The 17,864-nt window shown below is 39.0% G+C and overlaps 1 protein-coding gene across 1 annotated transcript; it reads left to right on the forward strand.

The window, feature by feature from the left end:
* Positions 1-4,202: 4,202 nt before the first annotated feature.
* LOC114616066 (FANCD2 opposite strand protein-like) lies at positions 4,203-4,736 on the forward strand. The gene has a single exon (XM_028761608.1). The coding sequence runs from the start codon at positions 4,203-4,205 to the stop codon at positions 4,734-4,736; it is 534 nt and encodes a 177-aa protein (XP_028617441.1).
* The last annotated feature ends 13,128 nt before the right edge of the window (positions 4,737-17,864 follow it).

Here is a 17,864-nt window from a genome sequence, read left to right on the forward strand (position 1 = left end):
AGCTTGGTGCATTAATCACATTCTCAATCAGGAAGCAGAGAGTAATGGCCACTGTTGCTCAGCTCACTGTCTCTTTTTTATTCAAGTTAGTACCCCAGGCCATGAGATGGTTCCACCCAAATTCAGGGTAGAGCTTTCCACCTTAGTTAACTTAATCTAGACACTCATTTACAGAAATTCACAGAGGCATATTTCCTTAGTTATTATAAAGCCAATTAGGTAGGTGATGATGATTAATAATTATACCATCAAGTTCTACAAGTCTGGAAAGGACACTGATAGACCTAGTCAATGGGAAGGATTATCTGGCAATAGGCTTCTTAACTCTAATCTAATTAAGGCCACAGTCAGAAAGGATTTTTTGCAGAGTATCAGTATGTATACTCGGCTGCTTCTTTTAGTAGCCATTCCTTGCTCAATCCTTCTTCTGCCCAGCTTACATGACCCTCTAGTCTCCAACCATGTCATAGTATATAGATGTTCACAACATCTGTGTAAATGGCTAGACAGTTTACCAGTCTGAGTAGGATTCTCCATAGACAACTAAAAGAGACATTTAGAAAAGACACTGGGGGCCAGAAAGTGGAAATATAAAAGAATTTGGACTGTATCATCTGTGAGAAGGTAAACTATTTTACTACAAATGTGTTTCTTTGGCATATTTAGTGTTGATTCAAAAAAGGTATAGATATCTGCAGATTTGGGATGATTCTAAAAGTTGTGCTTTTGTAAAAATAAATGTGCATCTATCTCTACATTAGTTAAAAAAAAACCACCAGTGAATGTAGATGTGAGCTTTTCTTCTCTACTTTCCTCATTTCCTGCCTAAGTGAAACTTCCCACAGGAAGAAGAGATTGGGAGTTTGACATCTATTCAGATGGAGGTGGCCACAGGTAGATGCTACTTACAAGCTATGTTACTTTTCTTTATCCCAGAAGAACAAGGTCTACATGATAGTCAACTTGATCTGAGTGTATGGCTCAGTACAGAGCTCTTCCCTGGGAAGTTGAGGCCCTGGATATGGCTCTGAGTACCACAAGAAAAAGTAGAACAATTATTTTGACCTTTGAGAATTTAGTACTTGCATGACTTAGAGGTGTAATATAATTTGTATACTCTTACTGTTTTCTGTCTAGTATACATTTATTTCATAGATGAAAATGACTAAACATTCAAAAGGAAATGAATATAGAAGCAGGATGGGGGATGGGATAGGGGGTTCCTGGGCGGGAGGGAGGAATGGTGTAAGGGGAGAACATCTGAAATGTAAATAAAATATCCTATAAAAATAAATTAAAAAAGGAAATGAATAAACTGAAAATTTCCTATACCACAAACTAACTTGGAGCCACTCCATGGTTTTGAATAAAAATATTCATACATACATATGAGATAATATAGAGGAATTATTTTGTTCATGTCAAATTCATTATTATTTGTGGTGGTAGAACTATACCTTAAATTATATACTATAATGTTTTGAACTTTCTGGATTGTTTATTTTATTTATATTTAGTTTTATAAGATACATTAAAACTAACTTTGGTTGAAAGATATGGGAGTTTGTGTGATTAACTTGGCTCTTCTCTGATACTTTTTATATTTAGCCAATGTGCTTAATAAAAAAAAAGACTCATAGGATTATAAGTTACTAATGGTATAACAATATATTCTGACCTGAATGTATTCTGTTGTAGTAATTTGAATGAGACTGTCCCCTGGATGCTTATTGTTTCAATACTTGGACTCTAGTTGGTGGAATTATTTAGGAAGAATTAGGAGATGTGGCCTTGTTGGAGGAGTATGTCACAGGGAAGGTTTTGAGGTTTCAAAAGACTTGTACTATTTCACCATTTCAAGCTACTTCTCTTTGCCTCCTGCTTGCAATTCTAGATGTGAGCTCTCTAATGTCCATGCTACCATGCTTTTGCTCTGCCATCATAGACTCTTACCTGCTGAAACGTTAAGTCCAATGAAATGCTTTCTTTTATGAGTTGACTTGGTCATAGCATTTTATCATAGCAATAAAAACATAACTAATACAGCTGTATACAGCAAGTGACACAAAACACTTTCTGAAGACCTTAGCGAGCTTCCTGGCAAATGAGCACTAAAATCCTGATTAAAAATGGATTTATTGATCAAAAATATCACTTGCGATGATAATTTTAACTTGTAGTGAGTTGTGTGTTGCTGAAGCAGTATTTAAATATAGGAAAAGATTTGAGGGGTACAAGAAAGAGAAAGAGTTCTTCCTCCCTTGCCATCATCCTTCTCAGATCTAACCTAATGTTTATGTCTCCAGTATTTTTCTTACTATGTCAAGTACTTCAGCGTAGTTGACAGGAGATTTGCCTACATGGACACTGTACACAGAAATCACACTTTTTCCTGAAATATCACAGGTACCATTATTAAGATAGCCAGTGAACCATACTTATTATCTTTTCTAAATATCTATTTTAATAGCTTTGTGTGGTCTCTATATAGCAAACTTACACTGGTATTTTTATTTTTTTATATTTCTGTCTTAATTGGGTTTCTTTCTCATGGCTGCCAAGTGCTTTCATAAATAATCTTATAATTTAATTCATAAAACTTTGTTTCATAAGGAAGTGAGTACACCAAGATATTTTTGTTCTCCCCCCCTCAATTTTATTTAAGATTAACTACTTCAAATAATGTACTCCAAAGCCCCAAGATTCCTTCTATAGCTTATACTTAAAAACTTAGGCATCTGTTTCTCACTAGAAGTCTACAGTTGACTGTTCCCCTTATTGAAATCCTCACTGATTTTGTTTCACTTTGAATCCCAAATGTGAACAGAGATCCCTGTGGCTCTGAGAAAATGTCCCCCCATTTTTTCTACCCACATGGAGTTGTGTTCTTCAATGTCAATGACATTGTTTCACACTAGTGAATGCCTATTTTCAAAGATAGATCAAAGCAAAACAAAACAGAGAACAAGCACAGACATGGTAGTATGGAACTGTAGTCCCCACACTTGGGGAACTGAGGCAGGATGACCATATGTTTGGGGCTAACTTGAGTTACATAGTGTGTATACCAGGGTACCTAGGGATACAAAGCAAATTCAAGGCCAGTCTGGGATACATAGAAAGTTTAAGACTAGCCTGGGCTACTTAGTATCTTAGTTAGGGTGTTTGTTTTGTTTTGTTTTGCTGTGAAGAAACACCATGACCACAGCAACTCTTATGAAAGAAAACATGGCATTGACTTATAGTTTAAGACTTTTAGTCCATTATTGTCACTACAGGAAACATGGCAGAGTACAGGCAGGCATGGTGCTGAAGAAGGAGCTGAGAGTTCTATATCTTAATCCAAAGGTAGTAAAAAAAAAAAAAGACTGTGTATAGCTTGAACACAGGAGACCTCAAAGGACACCCCCACAGTGAGACACTTCTTCCAATAAAGCTGTATTTCTTAATAGTGACACTCCCTATGGGCCAAGCAGTCAACCACCTGAGTCTATGTGGGCTACACCTATTCAAATCACCACATTTATCAAGGGATTATCCTTTGATTTTTTTCCTCAGCATTGGAGAATGAACTCAGAGCCCCATACATGCTAGACATGTTCTCTAACAGTATGTTACAAACTCAGCACACAGACTCTATCTTGAAGAAACAATCAAAACCAACCAAACAACCAAACACTGATATAGAGCAAGATAAATATAACATATTTCAACATCACAACTGCAGTTTTTCTGAATGGAAGCATCCAATGAGAAGAGAACCACAAAGAAGATAGATGAAGAACAAGAGATGGTGAAAATGTCCTTTTAGATTTGCTCATTACTTGTTATTTTATTTAAGATATTGTTACAGGTGACTTACTGATGGTTTTATATGTTTATTGGTATAACTATAACATCTTATTTCCTATTTGCTTTTATTACATAACAAAATAATTCTAAACTATCATCCTTCACTCATAATGTGATTATAGAACAAAAAATTGTCTTGGCCTCCAGAGTCCCATATCTGGCTTTCTGAGGACTGGGCAGTAGGCAGGCTCTGACACCTCACAGAGGGGTACCTCTAGCCTCCAGCCCTCCTGTGGGTTAGGTTCTAGTGGCCTTAGGTCACAAAGGCTGTTGCTAAGCGCCAGGTAGAGAAAAGCCTCAGCTGCTACTCTAGAGTCTGTATTGCGTGGGGGACTGCAGTCAGACTACCAATGGCAGGATATCAGCTCTGGTCACCATGGACCCCCCTAGATGAGAATCTGCAATGGCTGCGGCACACAACACCTACCTTTGCCTCCAAACATCCTTTTAGGATTTCACCTTTCTTCCCAAAGAGCCCTTCTGATCTTCAAGTACATCAGTGCTTTAATGAAGTTGCTATAGTCGTGGAGAGCCCAAGGGTGGAAGCTGTAAAGAGCTCACAGTCATCTGGCCATCCACCTGGGCCCCAGAAAGGAGTAATAGCCAGGAAGATTAGGAAGCCCCAGCCCATCCGTCTTGTTGGATTGGATTCAGTCTTTGGCAGGGTTATTACCATCCAGCCACCCAAGTGGACTGGAATCTTCAGAGTTTCTGAAAACTCAGCCTTCAGCAAGATTGTCAGCAAAGACCAACAGTGGCCCACTGGACTCAAGGAGCCACAGATTGAGATGACAATGGCCATGTGCAAACAAATGCTACGCTCGATTCTTCTGCTGTATGCGATATACAAAAAGTGCACCTTTACCTTGCAACACTCCCAGTGAAGGGCTTCTATCTGATCCCAGTACTTCACACAATATTTTATGGTATGTACTGGTTCTTACAAATTCCTGTTCATATAAGTCAAACTGTAACCTCATATTAGATATTTTGCCCTTCTGTCAAGCTATAATTGCCTAGAAGTTCCCCTCCTTCCTTTCTCTTCACAAGCGGGGCCAAAGAGACAGAACAAGGAAGAACATTTCTGCTTGAAAGCTGAATGGACGTTTAAAAGTTAAACTACCATCCATCAACATGCTCATGTGGTACCGAAGAGTTAGACAAACCACTCAAACCAGCAAGTCCAGTGTGAACATACTCAAGCTCCAAAGACAACTGAAGAGCTTAGGGAAGAAAAGGGACTTTATATATACAAATATATAAAGACATGTATGGTTTTCTGAGTACCAGAAGATGAAGCAATCAAAAGTCAAAATCTTCATGTGTTAAGGACTAATTTGAGAACAACTGTCCATCATCAAGCAGATTATGACCACAGCAACCTAACCATAGGACCCTAATATCAATGTGGGTAAAAATGTTAAAAATATTAAGTAATCTTTACAGCCTGACAAGGATGATAGCAGTTTTGAGACTGGACATTTTGTTGGAAGACATGAGTGTTCCCACATTAGCTTCTGGTATTCTAGTTCCAATAAACCATCATTGTTTTATTTAAGGGGAGTTTAAAATTTCTTATTTCAAACTGTAATTTAGTCCTAAAAGAATTCGTAAACAATGAATCAAAAACGACTTGTAGTTTCACCCTATTGTAACTGTTAAAATTGTGTGTTTAAAAATTATCCTTTAGATGTCCCATGTTCTATGATTGGAGGGAGAGCTCCTAGCTCGAAATGTTCAGATGTGAGTACATAGCCTGTAGTAACTCTAGAAACCAGGAAAGCAAAAGGGAACCATAGCCAGGATAGGGGGCTTGCAGAGCAATAAAGAGGGGAACAGCAATGTATAAATAATCTGATTACAGACATGGGAAAGGGGGGAGTCCTTAGTGAATGGGAGGGAATACAAAAGAAAGTGGAAAGAAGGAAAAGAGGATGTTAGGATACAGGATACACCGCTATGATAGAGAAAATGGGAGGGGGCTTCTTATGGAGAGGGAGGTAAATACAGAAGAAGAAAGGAGGAGGGCAAAAGGAAATAGCAGGATACAAGTGATCTGGTAAAGTGCAGGCTCATTAGGAAAGGGAGGTAAATAGAAGAAGAGAAGAGAAGATAAAACAACATAGATGACTGAAAAAGATAGAAGAAATCATACTATTAATTATTTACCTAAAAATCCCTATAACACAGGTACTTAAGTATATAAATATACACACATAGTTCTAATGAACTGTTCTCATCTGAGCTGATAGTGCTTCCTCAAAGAGTCAAAGACTACCCAACAAAAACCCCAATACCAGTTATGGGAAGCCATCTTTGAATCCTTGGTTAGGGCTGCCTCAACAAAATGTAGCCTAATGCTGTTGTCCTTGGTTAAGAAGAAGGTAAGTTTCTATTGCTGAAGACAATACACACTTCAGAAACTGGTTCCAGAGGCCCATTAGGTGGAACTGACCTAATTTACTCATCCTTAGGACTAGCTTTCATGGCATCAGAAATTGCCATACAGGCTTCCAAAGAAGAGAGGCAACTAACAGTCCCATCCAGCTACAACACCTAGGAATCAAGTCAGGGGTGCCTCCACCGACAATGGGCTCAACACTTTCACATCAATCCTTAATTAAGAAAGTGATCTAAAGGCTTGACTACAGCCTGATCTTATGGGGTAATTTTCTCAATTGAGACTCCCTACTCTCTCATGATTTTGGCTTGTTTTGTTGACATAAAATTAGTAAAACTGACATCTTGTTTCACCTGACACACAAACATATCGCTTCTCAGAACTTTTTCCTTTCTCATTTATTCCCAAGATGGCATGTTAATATTCATATTACAATATAAAATAGAAATGTTAAAAGTTCCCCAATTCTTACAAATTCAAACACATTAAAACTCCAGTCTCTTTATATAGTCTCCCACAATCTCCTTTAAAAGTGCAAAGTCATTCCTCTGTAGGCTCCTGTAAAAAACAAAATTAAATGAAATAACTTCTCATTTCAAGAGGGAAGAATCAGGGCACAGTCATAGTCTGAACAAAGCAAAATGGAAGTCAAGCTATAAAAATAACTCAATGTGCAATGTCTGGGATTCATTCATGATCTTGTGGGTTTCTCTAAAGAGCTTAGGTTACTTATTTGGCTCTGTCCTCTGCAGCACACACAGCTTGTCTGAATTCTAAGCTCTGGCAGGCTCCACTCACTCCATTACTGCTGCTGTTCTTGGTGGTTGTCCCATGGTACTGATAGCTCCAAAATGCTAGTGTCTTCAGCTGTAATTGGGCTTTACTTCATGGTGTACTATCCTAGGCTCTCTTCATGGTGCCAACCCTTAACATTCCTTCATGACCCCTAAGTCCGGGGTCACCAACTGCCACTGAGGCTGCATCTTCACCAATGACCTCCCCTGCCTTCTCACAGTGACAGGCCTCAGCTGCTCTCTACAACCCCCAGTGCTTTCAAAACCAGTACCACCTGGGTGACTCTTATAATACCAAGTTCAGCTGCAGCAGGAGGTAAAACCTTAGCCATATCTGGAGCACAGCTTCTGTGTGTTGACCCTCTAAAAACACTTTTTAGAAGATTTCACCTTAATGATACTGGTCTCTTCCTAATCACCAGTTTCTCAGCGTGAGCCAACCAGCATTGAGTATCCCAGAAAAACAAAAGTTTAACATTAGCTGTTCTAGTATCTTTTTAATCACAGCTGATTCTTCAGCCCTAGCTAACCAGAACCACAGCATCTCAGTTTGAAATAACAAATAGCCTGATAAAGTCCATAAATTTTCCTTTGAAACTTCTAAAGCCCTTAACAGTTTTATCTTCCAGACTCATACACAACATCTTACCAAGATTTGAACATTTAATAGCTTTTATAGCACAAAGTTCCAAAATCTTTTCACCATCCTCCCTCAAGCAACATGGCTAGGTCTGTTACTCCAGATACCAACATATGTCCTGGTTAAGGTTTCTATTGCTAGAAATAATGTTGATGAAACACTATGACCAAAAGGCAAGCTGGGGAGGAAAGGATTTATTTGTCTTACACTTTCACATCATTGTTCATCATTGAAGGACGTCAGGAGAGGAAGTCACACAGGGCAGAAACCTGGAGGTAGGAGCTGATGCAGAAGCCATAGAGGAGTTCTGCTTACTGGTTTGTGGGTCCCTGTGGTTGGAACCCAGAGAAGGGCCCCAAAAGACACGTGGAGTCCGGGGTTCAAAGAGCTTTATTAGCATGTTGGATGATAGATGGTCTGAATGCACACCCCCCCACACACCCCCCGTTTAAGCCAGGGGGCAGCTGGCTTAAATAGGGAGGGGGAATAGAGGAGGGCCACTTAATTAGCTATGCCCTCTGGCCTTTAGGTATCTCATTAATATGGAAATCTCTCAAGGCTGAAACCTGTAGTCATGCCCTCTCATTGTGTTAGGTGACACCCACTCCTTTGGGAGGGGCTGCATAGCCAAATGTGACTGCAAGGCGCAAGTTAAATGGAGATCTAGACTGAGGGTCAGGAGCCTGGATTTGGGTGCATGGCCGAAGACCTGCCGGTTCCCATTGGAGTCAGGGTTCAAGGCCCATGCCCAGCAAAGAACTAAGCTATCCTTTCACAGCCTGACACTGGTTTTCTTCTTATTGTTTGCTCAGTCTGCTTTCTTATAGAACCCAGGACCAAGAGCCCAGGTATGGCCTCGCCCACAATGCACTGGGCACTCCCCCATAAATCACTTATTTAAAAAATTCTCTACAAGTTTACCTGCAGCCTGATCTTATGGAGGCATTTTCTCCATTGAGAACCCCCACCTTTGATGACTTTAGATTGTGTCAAATTGAAATAAAATCAGCCAAGAAACAACATCAGTGACAAGCATGGTAGAATAATCTTATAGGTGCAGTAACAAAAATATCTTGGCAATAAACAGTGGCTCTCTAGTTGGACTTAAGACCCACTCAACAAGAAGAGTACCATGCCTGGGCCTAGAAACCTATCTAACTACTCAGTACTAGTGAAGTCATGGATACTGGGAGAGAGATAGTCTATAACTAATAATATACTAAACCAGCATAATCCCTAACAGCAATCTATAAAAATTTATCCTAATATCCATAGATAGGATTAGTCTTCAGCCCTCATTAAGGAAACTTCTCTTTGAAAAGGTTATAGTTGGGAATACTGATGTATATACAACATATACATAAAATGAATGCAGTAAAAATTGATGAAAAAAGAGGCCATTAATCTGAAGGAGGGCACAGAGTGATACATGAGAGGCTTTTGAGGGAGAAAGGGAAGGGAACAAATTGTAATTAAAATAATATTTCAAAAATCAATAAGACCAAAAAAGTTCTAATAAAGCACAGAAATTTTCACTGAATGGAAGTGATCTTTTATTAATCACAGATGATTTTTCAATCCTAGTTGATTAGCAAACAGAGATTCCCAATTCAAAATGCCACCCAAACATTCCATATTTATGTTTTTATTTAAGTTCTTGTTTCAACTTCGAGTCAGGACTCCACAGTCCACTTTTATCTTGCTATTACTGTCTTCCAAGCTTCCAGTAGAATACACTACGACACTTGGACCACTCAATATCTTTTCTAGCTTAAAGTTCCAAACATGTATGCCATCTTTCCATAAAGTAAGATGGTCATATCCAACACAGCAATGTCCCACTTCTCTTGGAGCCATGTTCTGCTCCAGTTTCATTCTGTTGCTGCGATAAAACATTTTAACCAAAAGTAACTTGAAGAGGAAAGGGTTTATTTGGCGTATACTTCCATGTTACAACCTACCATGTAGGGAAGGCCAGGCAGGGACCTGAGGCAGTAACCACATTCACAGCCTCATTCATAGCTTTTTTTATACATGTAGGGCCACTTATTCAGGAAGAGATGTGGCCTACAGTGGGATGGACCTTCCTACATCAACAAGCAATTAATAGAGCAATTCCTAAATTGAAGTTTCTCTTTCCTGGGTGAGTCTAGGTTGTGTCAAGTTGACAATAAAAGCTAACAGTGGCTAACAGTTATAGAACAGCTCAAGTCAACAATTAACCATGCCTTGGCTGCTGTGGTGTCTGGTAAGTACTGAGACTTTTGTTTTCCATTAATGTCAAAGTTTCTTTCTCAGGAATGTCTGGTCCTATTCCATGTGAATTCTCCTACAGCTTTGCCCAGAGTATGTGACTACCTAGTTCTACCTCAGTTCACCCTTATTGTGAACTTCATACTGTAAGGTGGAGAGGTTCTCAGCCTTTTTCTCATGTTAATATCACAATGTAATTTATGTGACAACTAAGAGCATTGCCCCCAGAGAACCCCAAGTGGACCAAAAGCAACATGTGCATAACTTGGAAGTAATACTAATTGTTATTCCCAAACTATGCCAGCCTCAGCCATCTTAAACCTCAACATATATTTCTTGTCCTCCAGGGTCTGCTCAGAGATGTGATGAGAAAATCATGCCTTTTTCTATGGAGAAAAATAAAAGGAAACTCTGACTATATGCTATAAATTATAATTTAGATAGATTAAAGGGCTACGTGGGAATGGTGAAACTTTACATTAAATAGAACAGACTGTGAGAGAATATATTCCTCATAAAGCATTGTAAAATGACTTTCAAAAACAAGTCTTAGTACAAATATAACTGTGTAAATCTTTACCCTTATATTATGAAACTTTCTGTGTTACTAATGAAACAATGGACAAAGTTTACAACTAATGTACTGGAAGAAGATATTTACAATGCTTCAGTGATGACCTTCTGTCTCCACAATAAAATACTTGAAGTTAACAACAACAGCAACAAAAGTAGAAAAGTCCATCGAAAATAGCATTTCACCAGAGATAGGGGAGGAGCTCACGTGGTCTCACCTCCCTGAGGGACAGTTGGCATTTAACAGTAGCTGGGGCAAAGAGTATCATTTTCTGTAGTGGTATCACCACTGAAAAGTAGCTGAGTGTCTCACTCATGATCATACAATCAATTCCAATTAAACCCCTGGGTATACACAGACATGAAGATTGGAATGGGCCTTCTTGTGAAGAAATGTTTTAGCAGAAGAAGGAGAGGGATAGGAGAAGGTGGTGGGAATGAAAGTTCTGAAAATCCTCTATCTCCAAACAAACAAACAAGCAAACAGTAAACAAAGAAAATATCAGTCCAAAGATGAAAGGAAATAAGGAAATTAATAGACAAGGAAGCATTCAACAAACATAAAAAGAAAGATACTTATAATCATTGGAATTCAGAGGTTATCAATGAAAAATAATAAAAAATAGAAACCCATCAAGTAGGCAAAGCAATGATGAATCTGGATGATGAGTAATATTAAACTGTTGGTGGACTAATATGAAGTAATTCTCTATGAGAATGTAGATAAGGTAAAGCCATCTTGATCAACTCGTGTGTGTGTGTGTGTATGTGTATACTTGTCTGTATTGATACAATGGGGCTAAATTGAGGGTTCTCACTCTAGTTTTGGTTAAAGAAGGAAGTTAAAAGTCCATCATTGGGAAAATAGTGATGAAAGCAGATGTAAATGATGAAATATACAGTAAATGCAAACTAGGAGTCTACCAGGGAGTTTATAGAACAACATGGGACATACATTTTCAGTAATAACACAGTAGACATAAAAATTATAATAGTTGAAATGAGATTCATTCTTAAGTTATTATACACACACTAAATGTCACTATGCTTTTTCCAAGATTCTATTAGATGATGTGCCTGCTGATTTTATCAGTTTCTTTCCCGCTTTCTTCCCCTCTTTCATAACTTTGTCCATTTGATTTAGCCAGTTGTGTCTATGAATGTTAGTAAAATCCAACTGCAAATGTTTTTCTATGTTCTAGTCATGCTGTTGTGGAAAAACTATTTCTCATAAAAATAGGAGTTAGGAGGCTGAAGAGATGGCTCAGTGATTAAGAGCATTGTCTACATTTTTAAAGGACCCACTTTCAGTTACCAGCACCCACAGAGTAGCTCATATCCATTCATAACTGAAGCTCCAAGGTATCTGATGCCATCTTCTTGCCTCTATACACTAGCCATGAATGTGGTTCCCAGCTATGTGTGCAGGCGAAACATTCATACATACTAAGTTAAATTGAATTCCAGCTTTAATCCATGGTAGTCTGATAGGATTCATTTTTTTTGATTCTGTTGATGCTTGCTTTGTGAGTGAGTATGTCGTCAATTTTGGATAAGATTTCATGAGGTGCTAAGGAGAAGATATAATCTTTTGTGTTGGGGTGAAAGTTTTTATTGATATCTGTTAGGTCTATTTTATTTATATCCTTTGTTAGTTTCAATATTTCTCTGTTTAGTTTCTGTCTAGGTGACATGTCAGTTGGGGAGAATGCAGTGTTGAAGTCTCCCACTATTGATGTGTAGGATTCAATGTGTGATTTAGCAATGTTTCTTTTACAAATGTGGATGCATTTGCATTTGGGGCATAGCTGTTCAGAATTGAGACATCATCTTGGTGTATTTCTCCATTGATCAGTGTGAAGTATCCTTCCATATGTATTTTGATTACTTTTGGTAGAAAGTCTATCTTATTAGATATTAGAATGGCTACTCCAGTTTGATTTTTTTTTTGGGGGGGGATCCATTTGCTTGGAAAACCTTTTACCAGCTTTTTACTCTGAGGTAATGTCTATATTTGTTGCTGAGGTGTTTTTCTTATATGTAATAGAATGATGGATCCTGTTTACACATCCATTCTCTTAGCCTGTGTCTATTTATTCAGGGAATTGAGACCATTGATGATGAGAGATATTAATGACCAATGATTGTTAGTTCCTGTTATTTTGATGTTTGTGGTAGTATTGTGTATGTGTGTGTGATTCTATTCTTTTGGATTTGATGGTGTGGGATTATCTATTTCTCGTATTTTCTTGGGTGTAGTTACCCTCATTGTGTTGGAGTTTGTCTTCTGGTATACTCTCTATGGCTGGATTAGTGTACTGAGAAAATCAACAAGGTAGACAAGCCCTTAGCCAAACTAATTAAAGTCTTTAATTTATTTTTTAAAAATTTCTTCCCTGACCCAGTGATCACTGAGTAGAGAGTCGTTTAGTTTCTATGAGTATGTAGGATATCTATTGTTTCTGTTGTTGTTGACACCCAGCGTTTTTTTTTTTTTTTTTTTTTTTTGGTGATACATCCAGCAGTGTTTTATTCTTTAGAATTATTTTAACTATCACAGCTCTTTTGGGCTTCCATATAACTTTTCAAATTTTTATTTTTAAATGTTTTTAGTGGAAATATACTTATAATACTTCCCCTTCCATTTTTTAAATATGGCTTGATTTGATGACTCAAAAAGTCACTCAGTTGCCATGTAGACTAGGATGGATGAAGCCTTAAAGCTCCTTCCTGGCTATCTTGGGATTCTCAGACTGAAATCCTTGGGAGCTATTTTCTATGTAAAGAGTATTGGTGTTTTCCTGATTGCTGTGCTTGGAGAAAGCCGAGTCTTACGGAAATGTCCCTAGATTTGACAAGACTTGGTATACCCAGATGATTTCTCAGACTAATGACTCCATGTGAGAAGAATTAACAGACCTGTGTCAAGGTCCAGTGTATTCTGACTCCATCATCACCTGATTTCAAGTTCTTGGGCGTTTTCAAGTCCTGGGAAGCCACCCAGCTGAGCCCAATGCTACCTCCAGGAGCATTAACAGAAACTGGTTCTTTAAGTTACCATATATTGGGCTGATCTTCACTGGTTGTTGCTTTTATTTTGGCAATGCTGGGGGATTGGATGCAAGGCACTGTACATGCTAAATAAATGCTCTATACCTGATCAATGTCTCTGGACCCTTGAGGTGGTTTTGTTGGACCTGAAAGTCTCAAATCTGGGACACGCAGTGCACAGAGACACGGAGATAATTGATGCAAACAGCAAGAGGAATTTTTATTCTGATGTGTCAGGGTCATTTCACTCTCGCAGGAGGAAGGACCCCAAATTTCTGAAGCACACACCTTTTATACCTTAGTATAGGCAGACTTTAAACCTAATTGGACACTTTGCTTAGCCTTTAAACTTATTGGCCACACTCACTCAAGCAATTATTTCTGTTGGGCTATGTTTACCCAGGGCTGTGAAGGATACTGCTGGTTACTAATTAGTAGATTGTGCAGTTTTTCTCTGAGTTGTTTTTTAAATATCTCCCTGCTATCAGGAACAGCCTGACCAGCGGGGTGGTTGTGTCTCTAAATGCCCTTTCTGTTCCCTTGGTTGTTATGGCGAATTTGTCAGGATGGTCTCACAGTTTCTAATGATTCAGTAGGTATGCACAATGTGTTTTCACTTTGTCAGTACAAAAAAATGGGAAAATGTACAGAAACTACAGGAGAACTTTAATAGCAACCTATGACGTATAGATTCAAGTATCAAGGAATCAAAACATGGTGTGGTTTTGAGGAACTTGTATACTTTGATCAGACAAATTAAAAGAACATCAATTATAGTTCAAGTAAATGAACATAATTTCAAATTACCTGGGAATCATGCTATTGAGTGTGTAGAAATGAATTCCTCTAGTGCAATGATAATCACAACAGAAATGTTGATTAATGGGCTAAGGAAACCTAAATCAAAGCACAGATGATTTCTCTTTGATCAGGCACAGAGAAATATTATCTACCTAAATGTGGAGGCCACCACATGGTCAAGCTCTTGATTTGGAAGGAGCTTCAGTTAGGTGAACTCTATAAAGCAAACACACTGAACTTTCGTTAGGTAGTGTACTGGCTGGTTTTGTGTGTCAAATTGATACAAGCTGGAGTTATCATAGAAAAAGGAGCCTCTCTTGAGGAAATGCCTCCATGAGATCCAGCTGTAAGGCATTTTCTCAATTAGTGATCAAGAATGGGAGGGCTCACTGTGAGTGGTACCATACCCGGGCTGGTAGTCCAGGGTTCTATAAGAAAGCAAGCTGAGCAAACCAGGGGGACCAAGCCAGTAAGTAACATCCCTCCATAGTCTCTGCATCAGCTCCTGCTTTCTGACCAGCTTGACTTCCAGTCCTGACTTCCTTTGGTGATGTACAGCAATGTGGAAGTGTAAGCCAAATAAACCCTTTCTTCCCTAACTTACTTCTCGGTCATTATGTTTTGTGCAGGAATAAATACCCTGACTAAGACAAATTGGTACCAGTGTAGTGGGGTATTCCTATGACAACCTGATCATGTTTTGAGGAGGATTGTGGAAGGACCCTGGAACTTTGAGCTAGAAAAGCCATTGGATGTTAAGAGCTCTGTGGGCTGTTCTATAGGAGCTTGGAAGATAATGTTGAGAACAGCGTAAACTATGGAGGCCTGTCTTGTGAAATTTCATAGGGAAAATTATCAGGGACTTTTATCAGTGCAGTTGCTGTTTGGATTGTGAAGATTCTGTGGTTTTGGTTAGCTGGGGCTGAATGATCAGCTGTGATGAACAAGACCAGAACTACTAAAGCAAAACCTTTGCATTACTGGGACAATTGCTGCTGGTTAGCTGGAGCTAAGAAATTAGTGGTGATTAAGAAGAGACCAGCATCACTGAGGTAAAATCTTCTGGGAAGTGTTTTCTGAGAGCACAGAGGCTGTGTTCCAGAGATAGTCAAAGTTGTACCTTGTACTGTGGCTAGACTTGGTAATGTGTACGAGTCACCCAGGTGATACTGGTTTTGAAGCATGAAGGCATCATGAAGAACAGTTGAGGCTTGGCACTATGAGAGGCCATGGAAGGCCATCAATGAAGGTGCAACCCCAGTTGCAGTAGATGCCTGGGACTGAAGGAATCATGCAAGTTGAGGCTTGGCACATGAAGAGGGCCTATGAGAGGCTATTGGTGAAGCCTAGTTGCAGCAGGAAACAGTGTTTTCGAGATGCCAGTACCATGAGATGACCATCACAAACAGCAGCAGCAGTGGAGTACAGGCAGCTGGATCCTAGAAGACAAGATGAGTGCTACAAAGAGAAGAACTGGAGAAGTAATCCAAGCCCTTGGAGGAGCCCAGAAGATTGTGAGTGTATCCTAGACATTGGAAGATTAGAGTTTGATTTTGGTTTTGATTGTGACTGTACCGATATTTTTCCCTCATGAAGGAGGAAAGTATTTTTGGTCAAGCTCTCGCTTTGGGAGGAGAACTCTATAAAACAAACACACTGAACTTTTGTTAAGTAATGTACTGGCTGGTTTTTTGTGTTGAATTGACACAAGCTGGAATTATCATATAGAAAGGAGCCTCCCTTGAGGAAATGCCTCCATGAGATCTAGCTGTAAGGCAATCTCTCAATTAGTGAACAAGGTAGGAGGGCCCATTGTGGGTGGTGCCATCCCTCGGTTGGTAGTCTGAGGTTCTATAAGAAAGCAAGCTGAGCAAGCCAGGAGAACCATGCCAGTAAGTAACACCTTTCCATGGCCTCGGCTTCTGCTTCCTAACCTGCTTGATTTCCAGTCCTTACTTCCTTTGGAGATGGACAGCAATGTGGAGGTGTAAGCTGAATAAACCCTTTCCTCCTCAACTTGATTCTTGGTCATGATGTTTTTGCAGGAATACAAACTCTGACTAAGACAGGTAACATGGCATGGAAATTGTCTTGCTATGGTGTGTATAGGTTAAATAAATTTCAATTTGTATTCAGTCTTCAGGAACCAAATCTTTTCCTCTACAGTTTAGTCTCGCTTCCTTAAAGTTCAGTGATGATGACAACATGACATAGTCATATTGCCATAGCAACATATTTTCAGGCTTAGGAACAGCATGGTGAATATGTCATTGGCAGGTCTTGCCCTTCTGCCCATTCTCTCTGCCGTGCTAAAAGTCATTAAATTACATTCCTAAAGCTAGCCTCAAGGTCTATTTCCTTATTTGTCCACTTTCTCCACCTGAGGCCAACTGCTATCAAAGTGTTGAAATCTGGCAATCAAAAGTCCCCTTTGGTTCACCTAATTAACATGCCCAATCAAAATTAAACACCTCATTCTAACACAAAGTTTCTCCTTTTACCTTTGTAAACTGCCATTTGCCTATGAGCCATGTCTGTTTCCAGGTAGTCCTTTGTCCCTCCTATCTTAGGACAAATACCCTGCCTCCTCTTCCATGCTCTCTTCCCCTTTTCTCTTTTCCTGTCTCTGTCTCTTATTCCTTGCCCTTTGTTCCTCTGGGGCAAGTAAATTTCCTGAGAACTTGATCTTGAGGGTCCTAAGCAGATACCGATCCTTTCATACCATGTTTAAGAATTCTATTTGCAGTAAATTTATGTTGGAAAAAATTAAGCTTTAATTTATTGCCTTATTTGATTTTCAAAGTATTCTGTAAGATACCTCTTCTGCAGATATTGTACCATTTTTTTTTTGTAATTTTCAGATATTGAGGTTTCTTTGCTTTTTGGCATGAACAATATAAGTAAATGCCTACCCCACTCTCTCACCCATTATAGACCACCGTAGTTTGATTTCTCTTTTGGAACTCATTACCATCTTATAATGCTGAAGTTCTTTTTGTAAATATTAATCAAAGCCTTTATGTGTAGATTTAACTTTTACAACATAGTTTAAATGATTTAACTTACAAGACAATATATAATGGCATGAAGGATCCTGGATCTTAAATTGTATTTATTCTTCACTCAACATGCAAGTCTCAAACTTGAATATGCTTTAGAATTATATGGAAGACTTGCTAATTCACATGTCTAGATACTGCCATTTCCTAGGCCTTCGGTGAAGCCCAATGGTTGCCATTTCCTCCAGGTTTCTAGATGATGCTGATAAGATTTCTTGAGGGGCCACATTATAGCCTTGTGAGGTGTGTGTGTGTGTGTGTGTGTGTGTGTGTGTGTGTGTGTGTGTATACATGTGGAAGTGAGAGATCAACTTTGATGTCTATTAAGTGTTAGCCAGTTCATCTTTTGGAAGCATATTTTTCACTGACCTGAAGGTTGCCTAATAAGTTAGGCTGGGCAGCTAGTGAGCTTCAGAGATCCTACTTGTCTCCACCTCCCC

The sequence above is a fragment of the Grammomys surdaster genome, unplaced genomic scaffold (genome assembly GCF_004785775.1).
Source record: "Grammomys surdaster isolate TR1022 unplaced genomic scaffold, NIH_TR_1.0 131, whole genome shotgun sequence".
NCBI classification, from domain to species: domain Eukaryota; kingdom Metazoa; phylum Chordata; class Mammalia; order Rodentia; family Muridae; genus Grammomys; species Grammomys surdaster.

Bases quoted from the DNA above. Each gene is read 5' to 3' on its own strand.
- LOC114616066 (XM_028761608.1), top strand. From the start codon at position 4,203: ATGGCAGGATATCAGCTCTGGTCACCATGGACCCCCCTAGATGAGAAT.